Below are 20,678 nucleotides of genomic sequence, written 5' to 3' on the forward strand. Positions count from 1 at the left end.
TTGGGTAAGAGGGAAGCTGCACACAAACACACACAACCTCAAGGACAGAGAAACGTGAGAGTGCTAGAAAAGATGTACTCAATAATAATATGAAATGAAAGTACAAGTGAGTACTAAAAGGCCTAGGGCAAAGTGCCCAACACACATAAGTGTTTTCACACGAGAAAAAAACCTGTGTTCAGTCACAGGGAAAAAGTGCCTGTGAGTAAGCTGGGTTCACACCTGAACTAGGCGGGAGTGGACATGAGCAACAGCTGTAGCCATGTCATGATGACTTTGACAAGAATAGCGAAAGCTGTAGAAAGAAGCGACAAAGAGTCTACAAAGTCATTTAAGACAAGAAGGCACCCTCACTACCTTGGCTTGAAGCGCAAGAGTTTCCGGTTGCACTACCTCAACCAGTTGAGGAGGGATCTTGTATAGGGGTCCGTTAACCCCGCACAAGGAGCGCATGCATCATCATCAACGTCCATAAGCGGCCAATGGTGCAAGATCGCCGTCCTACTCCCTGGTGTAGAATTGACAAGACTGTGGAAAATCATCAAAAGGGTTGGTGTTTTCCGTAGCCACCATAGGTGGTAGCGCATACAGAGAAGCCTTGTATGCGAGGAGAAAAAGAAGTTGTGAAGAGGAGTAAGGGTAGCTACTATGGTAGTGAGTAATGGAGTTGGCAGCTGGAACAAAACAAAACCGCAATCAGCCAGCTATGGCGTGTCAAGCAGTACAGGTAAGTTGGGAAAAAAGCTGACTTACGTGGGGTCTGCCTGTAGAACTGAGCAATGGCTTGATGCAAATGCAACAAAAATGACGGTGCGCAGGTGTTAGCATAGTATGACCCGCAAATTAGAACTTTAAATACTAATAACCTTTAGTATCAACAAGGGTACATTCACACCATTGAAAATTAAACCTTGTTCACATGTAGAAAAGAATGGGGCATGTGTTGGTTGTGTATATGTATTCACACATGGGTTCGCTGTCCGTTGACTTTAGACAAAATGGTTGGTAAAATTTCACCCATGGCATGAGGGTAACCATACTTGAGCTCACCAAGAAGCTCAAAATGGTTTTATAGTAGTGTGCATAGGCGATGCACATGCAAGGTGCGTTGGTTTCTACCCGAATATTTATGTTCAAATTGGACTCAGTGGTTCCACTGTGGGCAACTGGGCTCAAAATGGACTTCGTGTCTAGAGTGGTAGATACATGCACACACACTTGTTGAACACTCCAATTTGCATTGAGGGGGAGTGTTGAGATTGGCAATGCTAAATTGATGGGGGTGAGAGATGAGCTGGTCAAATCGAGAGATTATATGCACACACCGAAGTTAACATTGAGGAGGGGTGTTGAAATGTGCAATGTAATATGAATGGGTTATTTGGTTGAGTATGTGGGAACACACCCCAGTGGTGGTAGATAGTATCTTAAGTGTGTGGATGGATAAGAATGCCACATAAGATGTATGAATGGTGAGAGCCACATAAAAGAATGTGGAAAAGGAGTTGCCACATGGCATGATGTTGTGTAAAGTGGGATAAGGCTAGAAGGTCTATATCATTGTATTGTTCATTGAGATATGCAATAGAGATGTTGTGTTGAGTGTGCAATCTCTCTCTCTTTCTCTCATGGAGTTTCTTGTATGGTATGATCCACCTTAATCTTATGCCTAATCTTGTGTCTATCACTATGATTAATCCCATATTAGGTATCAGAGCTAGGATGGGCTCTTGGTCATGGTGAATATTTATGTATAGTTTTCTTGCTTATGAGGTTATTTGATTAAGTATTATTTTTAGTTTATTATGAAAAAGATTATGCACACTCATCATTATGGATTGCATTTGGAGTGTTGGAAGCTGCTGATGGAGAGTTAGAGATTATGGTGCTGTCAGGGAAGCTGAAAATGAAGATTTCACCAATATGAAGACTCTGAAGTCTTGATCAACATCCTCTCTCCGGGCTCTGGTGGGTCTCTGTGAAGAAGATAATGTCCCTCTCTGAAAAAACATCCCTAAGTCCCCCCAATGTCCGACCATAGTGTCCCATTGTAGTTCCAAACTGCCAACTCCAGGTGTATGGTCCCACAGACCCCACATCCCTATTTGGGATGCTGCTCTTGTCTCTGGATACTGCCCACTTCCTTGCCTTGCGGGCCTCGTGCACTTTGGGCATGTTCACCTGTCTGTGCTCTACCTCGGTTTGGGTGAGATCATCCCTTAGGTATATCTTCTCCCCTTGGAGAGCTGTCCGTGTGTCCATGAAAGCGTCTCGGCTAGCAAGGTCTGAGAATTTCAAGATGAGGGGGCACTCCCGTGAGGTGTCTCGTTCCACACACCATGTGTCCACATAAGGTCCCTTCCACTTTGAGTTTCTTGCATAGGGCTAGAGCGTCAGCCTTGGGAGATTCCCCCTCCTTTAGACCTGTCACCCTCACATGAAGAGCGTGGATCTTCCTCCTCTCCCTCTTCCAACGTATCATGTATGATGGGTGTGGATGTGGGGTGTTTTCTCACCACTTCTGTCCATTCTTTCTCTACGTCTTCCTTAACCACTGCGGCCCACCCTTTCTCCATCTCTTTCTTTGTGGCCAGCAAACCTTCCTGCAGTTTGTTTTTCAGGCTTTCAACCTCCGAGGCAAGGGAGGGATTAATTTCCCCTTCTTTCATTTGTGCTTTGCATACATGTAGCTCCTCCTTGAGGTCTTCAACTTGTGCTTTCCACTTTTCCACTTCGGTCGCATGGGCTTCCTTAAATTCCCGATCCCGTGTATCTCCCTGGCATATCAGGATGTCCCTGATAACTTTCAGTCCATCTTTTGCCCATCTGCGTAGGGGGTGCTTCTCTGGCTTTTCCGAGCTTGCGAGCATGTGTTTCTCCATCCTATCAATGATTGTGAATGTAGGGCCTCCCATTTCCGGGATCTTTTCATCTTGGTGCAAGCGAAAGAGAGAAGATTATGTTGCTGCTTCCTTGGGGGCTTGAGAGAGAGAGAATTATGTTACTGCCTTGGGGCCTGAGGAAGGGTGAGTGGCTGGGTGGCAGCAAAGCGGGTAGACGGTAGGGGAGTCGGGCAGCGCAGCGTGCAGGTGCACAGGTGGGTGCCAGGCAAGCAGGCGTGGTAGCATGCGGGCAGCGAAGTGCAAACGCCAGCGGCGCGAAGCGCGAGCAGGGGTGCACACAGGTTCACGCTATTGGTGCAGCGTTCCTCAAATTGTATCACCTAGTGAGTGGTCCCAATTCCTCTCGGAAGAGGCAGTGGAATCTTCCCTGTATCTCGTAGTAGTAAGCCGGGCAATTGAACATATAATGGGCCTCATCCTCTACTGCTCCTGTGGTGCATACGATGCATGTTCTCTCCTCATGTGGGATATCCTCAGCGTTGCCAGTCTCTACTTTAGGTAGGAGGATACCCTGAGTTGGCCGATCGTGATACGCATAGCATGTGACATGTGTATCCGTATGTATCCCGGGATCTCAAAGAATCCATCCTCAGAGAGGTTCAAGAAGTGATTTGTGTAGAACTCACTTCTTACCAATGTCTGACGGAGACACCCATGTCTAGTGTATGTGTAGCCCAAGTAGATCTAACCGGATGATCAGGTTGATCTCCTGTCGTGAGAGATCAAGGTAGGGGGAATCCAGGCTATACTAAAACGGGGGGAGACAGTCCATCTGTATGCCATGTGCATGAAACCACTTGACTACCTCAGAGTACCATGCATGTGTCGGTAATGGTGGTGGCCGTGTCATTGGGGAGGGTAGTCCAGCTCCTCTCAATCGCTCCCTCCCCCTCTCGCAGTATAATTGCATAGAGGAATCTAGTGCTAGTTGTGGGAGGCGATCTTTGTCAAGCGTGTATACATGCTGAATATAAGTGAGAGTCTGAAAAAGGGCATCTGTCATCTGTAACCACTGGGGCCACCCCAAACTCTGCATGTAGAATGTCATGTGGTACATATGGCTTACTTCTGATCATGTGTGACAACATCATCACCTGTAGTCTCTCTATGCTCCTTCAGTAATCCTTTCCTAGGCCTGGCCCCCAAAAGGCTACATCACATATAGCCGCTGGTCGTTCTAAAGAGTATCAAAGAGCCAACACTTAGTGCGAGGTTCTTGGAAATGGTTAGCCCTCTGGAGGCTTATCTCAGCCAAGTCAATTTCTGAGAACATAATGGCATCTCCTTGGAAGTCATATGTTTGCACTTGTTCCCCTTTTGTCCGTGCATTAAAGTCTCCTGATAGGAGGACCTCTCCTTGTCGGGAGAACTTTGCAATGTCTGCAAATAATGGCGCATATGGAGTCTCCCCTTTCTCTGTCAACCTGCATGCATATTCTGATTTCTCTGGTGGGAAGTAGCATACTGCAATATGCATCACTCTCAAACCAAGCCTGGCTAATCGCATCCACGTGAAGCGAGCCTCCTCATCGTGTCTAATCATTGTGAGCATGCATCTCAAATGAGGGCGAAACAAGCATGCCACTCCTCCCGAGCCACACCCCCCCCCCCCCCCCCCCGGTTGGTGCGTGTTTGTCCTCTGAAAGCTGACTCCCATGTGTAACCCTCCACTTTGGGTAGCCCTCTCTTAGGGCTTTGATGTGTTTCTATGTAGAAGATAATATCCCTATCTGTGTAAGTCTCTGTGAAGCCTCCCGTGTCTGACCATAGAGCTCCATTGCAATTCCATACTCCCATCCTCAATGCATCTGTGGTCTCATAGACCCCACACCGTCATGTGGGGCGTTTATCCTAAAGTCTCACCGTCCTCTTTTGGTGAGTTGCCCGCTTGCAATCCTGTTACTCGCACATGTAGAGCCCTCGATTGGCGATGCTTCTCTTCCTCAAGCGTAGCCGTCATGATGGATGTGGCATTTGAGGTGTGGATTGTTTTTTGTTTTTTCACAACCTCAACCCATTTGGAGGTTTCTCCAACCTCTTCTTTGGTTGCTTCCATGCCTTTTCGGAGGCCTGCATGCTCCTCCCGGAATGTTAGGGCTTCAGCTCACAACCACATAGAGAGATGGAGATAGACATAGTACACAGATTTTTGAGAGTAAGAATCGGTGGAGGTTATGGAGTCAACCATCCACATACATCCATCTAGATTTGTGTGTGTGTGTGAGAGAGAGCGCTTTGTGTTTAGAGGGAGTACCACCTTGGGTTGTGGGTGAGTAAGGTGTGATAGTTGGAGTGTGTCTTGGGAGGTTTGCTCTTCAAGCACTCTCTAGGACTTGATTTGATGATGAGACCTGAGTCCATGGAAAGGATTTGTATGCGGTTTCATCGTAATTCATTGTGTGGATTTGTACTTGGAAATCTAGTGACACCCTAGGGCACCTTAGCCTCAATGTGGTGTCAAATTGTTTCATGCCATTATACTGTTGTTTGTGAAGATGTGAATGTAAAAAAAAAAAAAAACTTTGTTATGTAATTATTTTAATAATTAAGTGATTCATTTTACATTTGAGTCAGGGTTCATTTGGTATAAGAGCATGGTTCTTCCCATCCTTGTGATCAGAAGGGGTGATGTAATACATGACTCTAAAGGAAGGGTTTCTTTCAAGGAGGAATCCAAACTTAATCCTCATGGTACTGCATCTGAGAGGATTAAGTCTACAGCTCAATGGGAGGAAGTCTGTGTTACTTCTAGTCATGCCTCTAGTCATCATGGTACCTGCCTTCTGCTCTTGTTAGAGGATGATGAACCAGGAGTAGATGTCCAGGGACAAGCTACTTGATAAGGGTAAGAGGAAGATGTATGTAGAAGATCATACTCCTCATAAGAAGTGGGTTAAGGACTTTAAATCTGGAGAAAAGACCATGAAGTTTGAGAACTGTAATGGTGATTTTGATGATATCTTGTTGGCCAACCTCCGAAACTCACAGTTGCTCCAAACGATTAGTGGTGGCCACTAATATTCCTCATACAACACCTATGCAAAGGGTATGCTTTTTAAATCCATGCAAGGTTGCCTGCTCCCCCATGCGAGGTTGATTAGTGCCGGCCGCTGATATTCCTCATACAACACCTATGCAAATGGTAAGCTTTTTAAACCCATGCGAGGCTGTCTGCCCCCCCAGCCTGCAGATATTGTCTGCAGTTGGTCTTGAACATTTATCTAGTGTGAGTGGTCCAACCTTGAACATGACCAATCTGGCGGTGTGAGTGAGACCTTCACAAAGCTGTTACAACCATCCTTGTCACACATTACGTTGTCCAGTGGCAGCACTGGGATGCCAGGTGCATGACTGCTCATACATGGCTGCTCCTTATAAAGCAGGCCCTTACTCATGAGAGCAAGAATGATGAGGGTGGGGCATTGATTTCTAACATGAGATGCACAGAGACCATTAAGGGACACCTTTTAGAGTCTAGGAAGTAACATACAAGTCAAACTGTACCTCTTAAAATCATGAACTGATCTCTCAAAGCTGTTAGATTTTTGCATTTCTATTGACAATCTAAAACTTCAAGAATTCTATTTTTCTATTCATATCATTTACAGACATTGAGTACTTGTGATTACAAATCTTTGTCTTGCTCAACCTGCAAAAAGGAAAAGAAATGTACGTAGTGCTTGAAGTTGCAAGAGCCCTTCTCCCAAATCAAAGCTGCACTTTGGCCAACTTTAGCCAAGATGCTTTAGGAGACCTTATGCTGGGACGTTTTGTATGTGCTCTCCTTTAAGAGAGAATCCATGAAGTACTTCTAACTAGGAGAATGTGCAAATCAAAGATGGGTGCTGAAAGGATGTTTTGTAAGACCACGTTTACTTTAGTTGATCTATTTGTGCAATGCCTTTTTTGACAGGTATTGCTTATCACACGATTTTTACAGCATCAGCATCATTTGGGATGGCCTTTTCAACAGGTAAGTCTACAGTATGTCATGTCTTCTTCTAGATATCTTCCAAGTTTTGTTGCATTGAGCCACAAGTACACAAAAAGCCTATGCTGTCTTAGGTGTGAAGCATATATTCTGTTACATGAAGTGTAAAAGTTTTGTGACCTTTGAGTTTCTACGGTTCCTTTACTTTGGCTACCTAGGTCAAAAGTGCTGACACAGATTGTTTAAATGGATGCAGAACCTTGGAAGCTTGCTGATGGACTTTCTGCATTTTTTCGGGTATACAATGATTCTATTTCTCCTGTCTGCACCTTTCTTTTTGTCACATGTTTGACCTCTAGCATGCACCTTTCCCATCTAGTTTTCTCCCAAAGACTGCACCGTTTGGGAAGTAATTCTTACATGCAAAAGCTTCTGCGAACAAGCAGATATCATGGGCTGTTCATCTTTTTTCCCCCATGCAGATGCATATCGGGAAATTCACATGCATATCCCAAGACAACCAATGCATGTGTCATGACTACTGGGCACTAGGTGGCCTTAGACAACCAGAAAATAGAGAAAGATTTACCCACACATGGGGCACTCTGTCTCAATTAACAATTTAGGGCCCACCCTTTCAGGTTATTTTCTTTACAGATAAGGGAGGGCAGGGCAGAATCGGATTTTACGGCATTCTGTCTGCTGTAGTAGGCTGTCCGAAACTCTGACACACATCACACTGCTTAGCAGAAGACTTGGAGAAGCACCCCTAAATGGACTGCATGTGTGCATCTTTGAAGTTAATATGAGAGATGGAGCTTAGGCTTTGTGTGTGCACTTATGCGGGCGTGTGTGCGCACCTTTGAATTGAACATGAGAGTTGGAGCTTATGAGAGTCTTATCCCATAATGTGCTCCTTGCAGATGCGTTTTTGATCCTCGAAGAATGGGTATCTGCATTAGAGGGGGTGGACTGTATGTCAATAGAGACCGGGGTCACAGGTATTAGTATGTTCTGTTCATGAGAAAGCTATGTGCTTGTTTCTTAAGTCTCTGGCTGAAACTAATTTGCCTCATAACCTTCTTGCAGCATTGATCCCCTACACATCGAAGACCCACTTCATCCATCTAATAATGTTGGACGGAATTGTTTCCGGATTCTTCAGTGTGTCAAGGTATGCTTTGCTTGACACTTCCTGCTCTCTTATGCTGTCTCATATAGGTATTATGTTCAGTCCATGCTGCTTACATGGTGTCCAGTCCAAGTAGTGCAGACAGTGATAAGTGAATCAGCTTTGACACTCCGAATGTAGGATGCTTCCAGAACCATGCAAACAGATTCCTTCCAATTCTCAAAGAATAGGGAAAAACTGACTCAGGTACAAGATTGGTGGCTGGTGCCCTGTCAATGTACTTGGCAGACCTAAAAGCGACCAGCAAAGGCCTATCAGGCTGAGCCTATGCAATGATGGGAGTACTTATCCCATTATAAGGACGAAAATCACTTTTTGGACTTTGCCACCGATGCAGGATATGAGGAAACACTTGGCTCCCTCGTGGATATGACCAGGTGGATGGGTTATATCTTTATATTTATAATAATTCCCACACACTTTTTTTATAATAATTCCCACACACTTTTTTTGTGAAAACCATGCTTCTATTAACAATGACGTATGTACAATATAGAAGATGGACTCAAGATAAGTCCATCTTCAGAGAACTTTAGAAGCACTGGAAAAACACCTCGAAGTGGCTAAAAGCAATGTCCTCCAACTGTAAGCAATCATGGAGGGATTAACGCAAATTCATCTTAAAGTAAGCATATGCCTCGAGAGGCATCTGCCCAAACATAGCATTGTTTCTCATCTTCCATATTGTCTAGAGAGCCCAATATCTAGTCCATACAAAGAAAACATCAAAATCAGGAGAGATGGGCACACCAGTCCCAAAAATTGCTTTCCGTATCGCCTGCCTAGAAAGCGTCCTGTGATATCATTGGCCAATCGTCAAAGAAACTCCCTTGTCTGCAAACAATGCCATAACAGATGTGGTGCAGTTTCAGAACGAGCTCCACATCTGGAGTAGGTGGCTCCTCCTATCCCTCTTTAGCAAGCATGTCCGCAACAGGGAGGACACTCACTTAACAGGGCCAAAGAAACAATCTTTGCTTTAAAGGCAGCTTACTTCTCCATATGTCACCATTTAGCCACCCAACTAGTCCACCTGTGCTTTCTTATTATGTATGTACATTGGATTGGCATCCATGGCAGTTGCATATGCTAGGATTGATGCCACTTATGTGATACTGCGGACTTGGCCTTCCGTTGGGACTTGTGTTTGTGTGTACATGCCCGGAAATGCCTGGAGGATTGGTGTTCCATTGGGTCTAGTACCTCGTGTACTTGCCTGGAACACGTCTATTTTGGTATAGTCTCATGAATGGGGATTGTCCATACTAATGCTACATTGCATAGCATCTTTATGTGCTTGCTTGCAAATTGAATTTGCATGCTGTTTTCATGCTTGCTTAACCAATGTGTAGTTCAGGGTAAGGGGACGCCCTCCCGTGACCTGTGCGTGTGAAATTGTCTGCTGATATGGTCATGTGGCATGTGATAGGTGGTAAGTATTGGTTAAAACCTAGTCTTAGGAACTAGCATTAATTTATAAGTAAGTGTGTACACACTTCATTAAGTTTTGGGCGACCAAAACTCACTTATAAATTATGACCAGCCATGTGTTTGGAAATACCGATGTCCTAAGGCGCAATCCCCACTGCCCAAACCTTATCCCCTTTGTTTAAAGAGAGAAACCAGCCATATGTCCATCCATAGCTTGCACCACAAGTCACTTGTCTTCTTTGCCTAACACCCAGCGTGGAAATCTCATAATCTCTCTCTTCCCTCTCTCTCTAGAAGTAGGCACCTCCCTTCATGAGGCCTTTTGGCTGTATTTTCTCCATTTTCTCCTTCCCAACTCCATATCCAAGCTTGCTAGTCTGTTTTCCAAACTTCCAAGAGTGTTTCCAGGTGGTATTCACTCTCCTCCACACTCTCAATGACTGAAATTCAGCAAAATAGCTCTTATATTTGCTGTAATTTTTAGTCTTTTGGCTGAAAACTCTAATTTCAGCCTTCCTCTCTCAAGTTGAACCATAGGGGAAGCTTTCCGAGGGTTCCCTTCATCCACTTGAAGACTATTCTCATGAAGAATCCCGACAGATTGAAGGTTTCAACACTCCAGACGCTTCCATCGTGAAGACTTCTACTGTCATTGACTCTACTTGCAATTGGTAAGCTTCAGTGCTCAATTATGGAAGCAAGTACTAGGACTCCATGTTCACATACCTTGTGTAGTGCTCTCTTGTCCTACATGCTCTCTTGCAGATTGTTTCAGCCATGTGTTGGTGATGGTAGGGAACATGGGCACTTGAGAGGGTAGTGTGAGTTTTTAGTGCCCCGAACCACCTCCAAGCTTGAGGTCTCATCCTCATTCTCCACGCAACCTTTCTTTTTGGGCCGGTTCGTTAGGCGTAGCAAAGAGTTTCAGTGGCCATTTTTCACGAGAAATAAGAAGAGAGGAGCCAGCAAGTGATCTGAAGACAACCAGCCAATACGCGCGTAGTGATTCCGAGACTGACGGGCAGGGACATACGGAGTGGCAGGAAGCAAGCTGGGAAACCACCTTGTCTTATTACCGCGAGCCTGCTTGGTAGCGATGGCCTCAACCTAGTGTCTCATATCACTAGGCCGAACCACCCAACCTTGCAGCTCCATGGCTGTGAGATCTTGCACACTTTCCACCACCCACCTTGCAGCTCCATGACCGTGAGATCTTGCACACTTCCCTCATAGCCCTAGGGCCACCGTGTGACTACTTGACATCTTGTATAATAAGTGACCCCAAGGTCACTTATACAGCAATAAGCTAGCTATTATATATTAGCTTTCCTGCTTTATTTATAAGCATTTAGCCATTATTAGCCCTAGGCTATTAATTATAAGCTTTTAGCCAATCTAGACCTTTTTTTGCTAGCGCCCTTAGCCCACGTGTGAACCCTCCAAGTCCCCCTGTCCTACCTAAGCCTTAATCCTGTCTTGGGTTAACCCTAACCCTAATCGTTTGTTAGAACACATCCCTTGCCGTAATCCTAGGCCTATCGGGACATAACATACTTCCCCCTTTTGTTCAATTCACGTCTTCGTTAATGCATTAGGAGACAAGCCTATGTAAGCGAATCCTTGGATCCGGACATCCATCCATAGCATCTACTCAAATCTACTGTCTCTTACCTAGGCGAGTGTCCTTTTGTAGATCGTGCTACAAATTTCCAATTGCATGCTATCAATCAAACTCTCATCCAAGAGGTGAATCTCATTAAGACATCTAGTCACAAAGTGCAACAAGCTATTACTTAAAAACAACCCTAGCATAGACCCATTGCAGAACTCAACTATCATATCAAATGGCATCCTGCATTAGTTGCCCGCAAACGCTAGTCCACTGAATGCACAACCAAGTCCTAGTGCCATGTACTTCCAGTACAAGATCTCCCTATCCAATCCTCATCTAAGGCTGAACAGAGATTGTGTTTTCTTCACGCATAACTTGTAGATACTCACATCTACTTTAGGGAAAGCACAAAACTCCCTGTCAACTTTTGCGTATGTCCCATGCCTAAAGATAGCATACGGTTAACAGCCACTTTCACCCCATCAAATTGGGATGAACCAAATGTCCATGCAATCCCATTAACAGAGATCTTAAAGGACAATGGTTATAACATATTGCACCTTTAACATGCCCATGGGTTACACTCTATTGAACATGTGGAAAATCCACATGACTCCCAAGTCCTGGAATCAAAATAACCCAGTGGAATTGCACCCATCTTGGAGTATCAAACAGTTAAACCATCAACTGGTCTATACAGTATGTCTAAGACCAAGAAGTTCCAAGCTTCTTATCTCTTTCATGTACAATTTTGACGCTGCCTCATGCATCAATATACATCAATATCTTTTGGCCATCACGACAGAGTGTGTGATGAATCGTAAAACTTGTCACCATACGAGTTACATGGCAATGCCGAGACAGCCAAGAAAGTCCCTTATCTTGTTGTCACTCATAGACTAGCACTGCTCCTTACAGTTATCAGAGGTTAACTATGCCAAACAAATCACAGAGTGTCCTAGACAAGAAACTTGCGAAGCCTGAGGAGATCCTACATGAGAATACACTATGGCATCCCATACCACCGAGAGCCCACCCCACACAAAACCTCCGGTAAGCATGATCATAGGTGAAATGGCCAACTTTCCTCCCTACAACCTAGCCTTGAAGCAACCGAATTCCCCTGTGAACACCAAGATCAGCACTTCAAGCAGCAACCGATTGCGCAACCAAGTGCCATGCTGCAATCGCCACCACGCCTCTTTATAGCCGTCCCTCCGCTAGCCGACAACATCTAAGCATTTGCGTCACAATGCCTGCCTAGTCGCCGCTTTTCATATTTGTAGCGTGAAGAACACTTGCAGAGAGAGCCATTGAACTTGTCTATGAACATGTGAGAGCTCATAGTTGCATAAAAAATAAATGATTTTTTCTTCATGCCCTAGGAAAAATAAGAATTTGGGTTTTTTCGAATTCAGGATTTTTGAAATTAGGGTTTTTCAAAAATAGGGCTTTTTTGGAAATGATACTATAGGAGGCTATAGCAACACTTCATTGCTTGTTATATGCCCTCAATTTTGAAAATGATTTTACTTTCTTAAAATTTTTGTTGATTTGATGTAGGCTCTCTCTTCTTCTCTTCAAGTTAGTTGCTCTCTCTATGTTTGAGACAACTGCAATGTGGAGAAGCTTTGCTTCTTCTTTTTTTGGGCTAATTCGGATGTAATTGAGTCCAAGATTCAAGGTTTCCACACCTGGCAAATGAAGTAAAGTTACATTTGATAAAAGAAAGTTTGTGAGGTTTGGTAAAGAGCACTACTAGAACAACCTCTTTCTTTGGTGCTAATGCAACCAATGAAGAAGAGCCCATAACACAACACGATCTATTTGGAGAAGAGAGGGCATATGCTATCATTGCTCTTGGCTTGGGTGATGACTATTTGCATCACATTTTTGATCTATAATCATTGGCTGAAGCTTGGGCAAAACTCGATTTGCTTTTCGGTGCCAATACTAAAAACTCAAAGCTATCTTTGAAAATCACTTTCTTGAGTTGCAACTGATGACAGTAGAATCTCTTGCTGCACATGTCAACAAAATGAGGAGTCTCATGACTCAACTATTTGCAGTTTAGTCTCGAGTAATTGAAGATGATGAACATCTGCACGAGATTTTGCCACGCAATTGCTGGAGTGTTGGAATCGTGTATGTGTTCTATCATCGTGTCTGTTCCTAATTCTACCTTGTAGAGGGAATCATTAGTTCTTTACCTAAAGAAGAAAGAAAGAAAATGGAAAGGTCAATAGAAGCTGTCACAGAACAAGGTTTTGCTGTAAAGACCAAGGGCTCATACAGAGGACAAGCCAAAGGAAAGCCTTGTAGATAATGTGGAAAAAGCAATCACTTGGAAAAGGATTGTTTTAGCCTAAATCCTTGTGGTATCTATGGGAAAAGCAATCATCTTGAAAAAGGTCGCTATTCCAAGAAGAACATATTCTTGAAGAGCCTTGCCCATAGGAGGCCCACTTTTGTATTGTTGATTGGGGCTTTATTTAAGTCCATTGTGTGTGTTGTTTTTTTTGTGTGAATTGATCTCTTTTATGTCCTTACCCTTGGGACCCTATAACTGGCATGTGAAACTAGAACCATGTGATTTATCCTTGACGAGGAAAAGTGGCATGAGAAACATGTCATTGGGACAACCTTTGTAACCTATAAAGGTGCAATCAAGAGGCGCATCATTGAACTGGATACTTCACTCTTCCTAGCATTGTCTACTATCTCTGAACTCTCTCTCTCTCTCTATTTGCTCCATAGCCATGGCTGCCTTCACCTTCAAGCCACAATAGGCGCAACCCTACCAGCTGAGCCATGGAAGACCTTCTTGCTTGGCCAAATTTCCACCGTACCCCTCTCTCGGTGGCCTCAGGACTCCTAGTGTGTGGTGGATTTTCATAGAGGCCTAGTCTCGAGGCTTGAACATATCTTTTGAGGACAGATTTTTAGCAAGTTTGACGAGAGCTTGGGGTTATCTCAAGTCAGCCCTTTCAGTAGCTTCCCTCGTCCTCGGATGAGGAGAGACTTTGTCAGCATTTGATTTGGAACCGACTAGTAAGGGTGCCTAGAGGCAACTCCTTGGGCATGTGCTTCCACATTGCCCGGGGTGCTTTCAGCTCTGGCGCTTTGGCTGAGCCTAGTCTCTCAGGGAGTGGACCAACTTCAAACGACACCCCCACAGAGGTCTAGGACAGATGCCTCGCCGGGTGCAGGGCAGAAAGCCGATTACCCTTACCATCGACTCTGCCATCCCCCGTGACTGGCTGAAACCCCACAACCCCACACCCACTGGGAGCCTTCACTCACTAGACATAATATCCCATGGTGCCCAGTTCCAGCAGGGCTCATCTTCTCAGTTGGTTCCCAGGGGTGCTTGACTCTCTCCCCAGTGGAGGACTATAGTGGTGGATCGTTGGCATATAGACCCCCACCCACTCAGGTGGCTAGGGACAGATCCTGGCGGGCAGCTTTGGCTCTGGGGAAGCCATCCTTTCACTCTCTTGCTGCATTTAGTGGCACCCGGGAGAGTGGGAGTGGACAGACCCCTTCAGCCCAGAGAGTCCTCCCACCCCTTTCTTTCATTCTTCGGCGAAGATAGGCCAACAGATTCAGATGCATGGGGTAGATAGGACCCCGGCAGCTACAACACACTGGTCTTCCTAGGGTATTTCATCTCGCTTCTTGAGAGACTTCTGGAAGCAGCTGTGGGACAGCTTTCGGCCTAGGAAGGTCACTGTCCTCTGGCGGTAGCCCACTTCAGCTTTATCAGTAGGCACGTGGCTGGTTCTTGAAGGTCACTCGGCACAGTGCATGTGATGGAGCCACCCCCAAGAGTCGCAGTGGCACTGCCTTTGAGATTCCCCCAAAGCGCAACATGTTTGGTAGAGGATTCTTCGCCTCTTCATGACACATTGGTGGGACTGTTCCCCGCATCATCACCTGGGAGCAGTGGCCTGGGTGACATGTTTGGTAGAGGATTCTTCGCCTCTTCATGACAGATATCGTTCACACCCTGTGCGGCCTGCGGGGGAAGCTTCAGGGAGAGTTGTATCGCATGCGAAAGCATTGCGAGGGTTTCTCGTGCAGTTGGAGCCCCGTCCCCTTTCCTCACAAATAGGGACGGGGACATCACACTTGGTATACAGGACACCAGTTTGTCTCTTCCCTCCCCTCCCAGTTGTATGAGGTAGCTTCCCTCCGAGAGCGGCCATGGAGGGAACTACCGTCCCCAGTTTTTTTCCTCACTTAAGGTTTCTGAGCATGTACATTCAGCCCTATGGCTGGTATTTTAACTAATAGAAGGATTTTGTTCTTGTTTAAAAAAAAAAAGACGAGACATGTGCATGTCATATGCTTGAATAACATCATGACAATTCACTACTGTGCTACAGCATACTTCTGAATGGATGGGTATGTCACCTTGTTAAGATGTCTTCCAAGTTTGATGGACTACATGGCGGTGGTGCTTGTATACTGATACCTCGTTTTTGGCAGGCTTTTGCAGATGCTTATTCGTATTTTGAAAAGGCTCTCGTGGAGTTCGCAGATAACACTCACAAGGGAGAATATTTCAAAATGCTTTCAAACATTCTACCTAGTGTAGAAAGCTTGGAACTTATTTCAGACTGAGCTAAAAACTGAGGCTTCCGTCTGGCTTGTTATGATTGCTAAATAGGTATGCTCTTCTATGATTTGTTCTTTTTTTTTTTTTTGTTGGGGGGGTGGATGAGTGGGTGGATCGGGGTGGTGGGTGGTGGTGAGGGGTGAGGGGTTGTTCTTGGTGTAAGATTCTTGTTCTCATCCTTTGGCTCTGTTTCTCTGTTTAATTTAATTTGTTTTGATCTATTTATTTTCTTATAAGTGAAGAGATGCCTGCACATATGTTTAGTGTACATGTTCATATGCATACGTACCTACATGTATACACATGCATACACTGCATGTACATGCATGCATACATGCATATGTGCGTGTTCACCTGAGCGTGATGTGCGCAGGTGTGTGTGATGATGCATGTATGCTGCATAGATATGTCTGTGTGCACCCAAGCGTGATTTGCAGAGGTGTGTGTGATGATGCATGTATGTTGCATAGATATGTCTGTCTATGACTACCCTTCTGTTACATATTAGAAAAATGATTTATGTTACGTTCAAGAGTGAATGTAAGAAAACTGCATTTTCTTAATATATATATGTACACATTTCCCCAAAATGGACTGCATTTTACTTGCATAGTCTTTCATGGTACTGTTCTTGAAATCAGCTTGTGGAGAAGTTTGGCCTTGTACACAACTTTTTTGAAATCAGCTTGTGAAGGATCGCAGAAAAAAGTGAAGGAAATATTCGGAGATAGTAATACGTAAGTGAAGGCCAAAGTGGCAAGTGAGACCAATAATTATACTCTACAGTGCAAGAGTCAAAGGAAGGGAATGTTTTCTCTGGTTAGAAATTCAACCTTCAGTTACAGATGCTTAAATGCAAGGTAAAAAGTAAGCAGTCAAATCTATCCTGTAGATTAGATGGATTGCCGATTACAATTATTTTTACAAATTAATGTGATCATAATAAAACTTTTCCTAAATTTTTATCTCTAGACCTTGTAATATATAAATCTGTGTGTGTGTGTGTGTGAATTACGAGGTGTGAGGGTTTGAGCTCATGACCTCTTGGCAGGGGGGGACCGTGAACTAACCACGTGGGCTTTTCAATGGAATCTGGTCTTTTAACGCATCCAAAATTTTGTTGGTTTTTTCTTATTTATTGGTTTACTAATTTGTACCAATTGGTTCAACCTCACAGAGGATGTGAGGTAAGTGGGGGCACACCTTAAAATTATCCAAGGTAGTTTTTCCAAGAGTTTACTCAGAATGTGATTGCTTTTGTTGCAAGGTTTCTCAGTGTTCACATCCTTCCAGGCAGCATGGGCGGGCTGGACATCTTGTGCACGTGCTAAATGTGGGGCCTTCTGCAGGAGATTTGGTATTCAATCTGTGAACCTGATGATCCCATCATAATTACATTGTGTAAGGGGTATTCAATCTTGGTTGACAGAAAAAGGTTGGAACCCCATTTGGAGTGATCACTTTTTTATTTGCTTATGCTGATGGTTTTACTCAACCAGGTGGCCGGATGTTTCGGATAATCTTTTAGCACGGCGAGAGTTTTGCGACGGGCTCTTCAGTCAGGAATCTCCATGAGCAACTGCACACTTGTAAGGCATGCAAAAGTACAAGTTATAATGGATTAATCCCTTCTTGTGGATCCATTATGAGAGAGGCTAATTATATTATTATATTCTTCTCTCTTTCGGCAGCGACGTTGAGACTTGGGGTCAGCTACATTTGGTGTCAAGTAAAGATGCAGTTCGTTGCATTTATGATCTGATGGGGATTGTATACAATCAAAGTTGTGTTGTCAGCTCATGATAGTTGTGGTGTTTCAAAAAGATTGTGAGGTATGTATTGGAGCGCTCAAGAATAATCTGGGTAAGGAGTAGCTTCCAAAAATGAAGAGGATCAAGGGTCAACTTGTCATAAGAACAACAATGGCACTTTCAAAGTAAGGTCCACCTGCCCTCCTTGAAGAGGCCAAGATCTGACAACAGGCTGAAGAACTCATGGAGGCATGGGTCCAAAGGAACGATCTTGGTTCTAACCGGATGTTTGGAAACTCACAGGGAATATCTCAAAGCAGCCAGAGCCCGGACTGCACTTGCACCATCCGATGCGGTCAGCCAGCAGAGTGGGAGGACTGTAGCTTTCAGCATCATGAAGGGTGGGAGGTTGCATGCAGAACCGACCAATCAGAAGGAGAGCTGGTGAAGTCTACCCGGCGGTCAGAACCAATGACGGTAAAATCCAGGAACTGCACACTGGGACCTATGGGTCGATGCCATATGTCATTCTACAATCTGTAACAGGGAGAGGAGTTCTCCTCTGTCAATCCTCTGCAAAATGGCATAAAACAGGGAAATGTATCTAATAATACTGTCACCAATATTTTTATTTGAAACCTTCCCGTGACTCCAAACAGATTCCATTTTTGCCTCTTTATAGTGGAAGAGCATCATTTGAGAATCCTGTTTGGATACATAAAATTTGGAGTAATCCAATAAGAGGCACATTCACTGCGGGTTCCAGTGAGATTCAAGAGTCTCATCAGTTTCTTATTCATTAATAGTCTTGACTCAATGAATAAACTCTTGTTCTGTGTGTCGAGATTGTTACACGAGGCAGGTCCTCAGCTACTTGCCACGAAATTTTCCAAGCAACTAAATCGTGGAAAAAGAGATGCTTTTGAGCATCTTTGTTGGATATGAAGGGAAACAGGTCGCCCATCGTGAATTGATTCATCGTCCCCTAATGAATGCAACCAAGAAGTTGTCGAAAAGAAAGGAGAGGCCACCACAGGCCAAGCCATTGGAGAAGTTGGAAAGGCCACTGCAAGTTGGGCATGGAGATGAACATGACATGAGATAATAATGGTATTTACAATTGTCCTAAAAGAAAACTAAATGCTGCAGAAATGGGATGCAAGTGACTGCACTAGTGCCCTGTAGAAGTAGGGGCATGTCGGAATGCAACATATGAGAACCTTGGGAGCACTTAGAGTGGCACCTAGCGAGGGAGATGGAGGAGTGAAGATGCCGCGGAGGGTAGACTGAAGAGTGTGATGGATGGCATTGAACTGGGCCGCCTGGTTGTGGAGTGGAGGGTAGATCGACGACGTCGGCCTCAAGGGAGGAGAGGCGGTTGTGAGACACTGTGAACTTAGTGTGTAGCTCAGTAATGTGTTGGCAAAGATTGAGCTCAGTGATATGTGCTTGGGAGAGTTACTATTGTAGTGGTGACCTCATATTGCAGGTGACTCTCGGCTTATCCAAGGCCCGAACCAAGAGTCTAGTGCGAGCTGGTCGAGGAAGATGCAGATTATCGAGAAGTTGACTGAATGGAAGAATGTCCCACAATGGGTCGAGAGTGACGTCGATGAATGGAGATGCAGTCTGGCGACAACCACGAGATAGGGATCTTGGTGAGGAAGGAGGGGAGGTGGGCCGATTGGAGAGAAGGGATGAACAAAATGAGGAATCACAGACATATGAGAGGCCATGGGTGGGCTGGATGTGGTAAGCGGCGCATTGGTGGGAGGGGGGGGATGATGAGGCTTAAGGTGGTGTGGCTATGGGATTGGTTGGGGCTGGGATGGAAGATGTGGTGGTGAATAGGTGGAAAGGGCGGAGGACAGCACTGTCAGGCTAGAAAGCCAGGAAGCAAAGGTGGTGGAGGTGGTATCTGAAGCAGTGAATACACCAAAGATGACTACAAGAGTACCTGTGGCAGAACATTGAGGTATACGGGATGTGGGGGCTGATGGTCTGGCTGTGGTGGATGAAAGTTGGGACCGAGGAGGAAAGGGGTGCTATACCCGAGGCCAATGTCGATGGGTCGTGGAAGTACCTGCAAGAGATGCACAAGGAGTGTTGAGGAAGTGCTGGAGAAGGCAGGTGAGGAAGCCAGCATTGGGTAAGCAGAACTGAGAACCGTTGGGATTGCAATACTGAGCTCGGAAGCATGGGTACTTCGTTCTTTGGTGTTGTGGAGGAGGTGTGCAAAGGAGAGTAGTGATATGACTGCTTAACTTGGGTAAGAGTAAGTCCCGTGTGGAGAGTAGAAGAGTGAACATCAAGGGCGGATGGGTGTGCAGGGTTGACGACAGAGGGCTCCAACGTTGAAATACGGTAGCAGAGATAGGGTCCAAAAAAAGGGAAGTTGTGGAGGAGTGTAAGCCCAACGAAGCGTGCAGTGACAGATGCAACCATGTGTACGAGAGATAAAGAGAGAGAGAAGGGGGAGGGAGAGAGATGGGAATAGGGGTTTCACACACTACACCACATTGACCAGGGAACAGGCCCCGCCCCCTCTTCAGGATTTTATTTCAGGAACAATCCACGGGCTTTTCCAAGCCAAGACCAATACAACAAATAAATACAATATCAAACAAAAGTGTCAATGTCGAGATCGGGCCGAAATCGATGTTGAGGCAAAAGATAACTGATGCCGAGCTCCCCACAAGGATGACCCACAAGAGTCTTACACCGGGCTAGTACCAAAATCCAATGTTTGATGCTCCAAATATCCACAAAAGCTCTCTACACTTAAGTCCGGACAAAGGCAATTCTAAGAAGCTTTTCACCAATATGATAAATAAGTGTCTCCACAAAGTAGTCCCCTTCTTCTCAGGGTTTCAAAGAAACTGGCGATGGTGGTACTCTTAAAGTTGGCGTAGGTGGTGGGTGCTGACACCTGTGGCTTCAAGAGGTAGCAAATAGTATACAAAAGTTGTATACTGGGTAGAGGCAATACAATGGTTGTTTGCTGATTGAGCTGCAAGCGGCATCTGATGGCGTAGGCACACATGCGATGCACAGAGCTGATACAGGTGCTGCAGGTTGTACACAGGGCAAAAATAGGTGAGGCAGCGCAGCCAGGCAATAGGCAGGGAGGTGGCGCAACTGCGGGCAGGCAGTGTTGCTGCAGGCAAAGGTGGTGCTGTTGGACAGAGGCAGCACAGTTGCAGGCGGAGGTGGCGCTGCTGGACAGAGGCGACGCTG

The 20,678-nt window shown here is 45.1% G+C and overlaps 1 protein-coding gene across 13 annotated transcripts in view; it reads left to right on the forward strand.

The window, feature by feature from the left end:
• MEE44 (Nucleotidyltransferase family protein) overlaps nucleotides 1–18,283 on the forward strand; it is an 84,561-nt gene extending 66,278 nt beyond the window's left edge. For 4 of the 13 annotated variants that reach the window (XM_086794347.1, XM_086794357.1, XM_086794358.1 and 1 more), the window contains 8 exons: nucleotides 6,817–6,876; nucleotides 7,091–7,131; nucleotides 7,758–7,835; nucleotides 7,924–8,008; nucleotides 15,561–15,741; nucleotides 16,393–16,550; nucleotides 16,958–17,279; nucleotides 17,382–18,283. In XM_086794347.1, the coding sequence (XP_086650473.1) occupies nucleotides 6,817–6,876; nucleotides 7,091–7,131; nucleotides 7,758–7,835; nucleotides 7,924–8,008; nucleotides 15,561–15,695 (399 nt within the window). In that variant the 3' untranslated portion in view covers nucleotides 15,696–15,741; nucleotides 16,393–16,550; nucleotides 16,958–17,279; nucleotides 17,382–18,283. Of the gene's footprint in view, nucleotides 1–6,816; nucleotides 6,877–7,090; nucleotides 7,132–7,757; nucleotides 7,836–7,923; nucleotides 8,009–15,560; nucleotides 15,742–16,375; nucleotides 16,558–16,957; nucleotides 17,285–17,381 lie in introns of all 13 variants that reach the window. The other 9 variants (XM_086794352.1, XM_086794355.1, XM_086794351.1 and 6 more) reach the window with 9 other exon arrangements.
• Nucleotides 18,284–20,678: the final 2,395 nt, after the last annotated feature.

Source organism: Cibotium barometz, chromosome 60 (genome assembly GCF_041138505.1).
Source record: "Cibotium barometz isolate CiBa-2024 chromosome 60, ASM4113850v1, whole genome shotgun sequence".
Taxonomy (NCBI): Eukaryota; Viridiplantae; Streptophyta; class Polypodiopsida; order Cyatheales; family Cibotiaceae; genus Cibotium; species Cibotium barometz.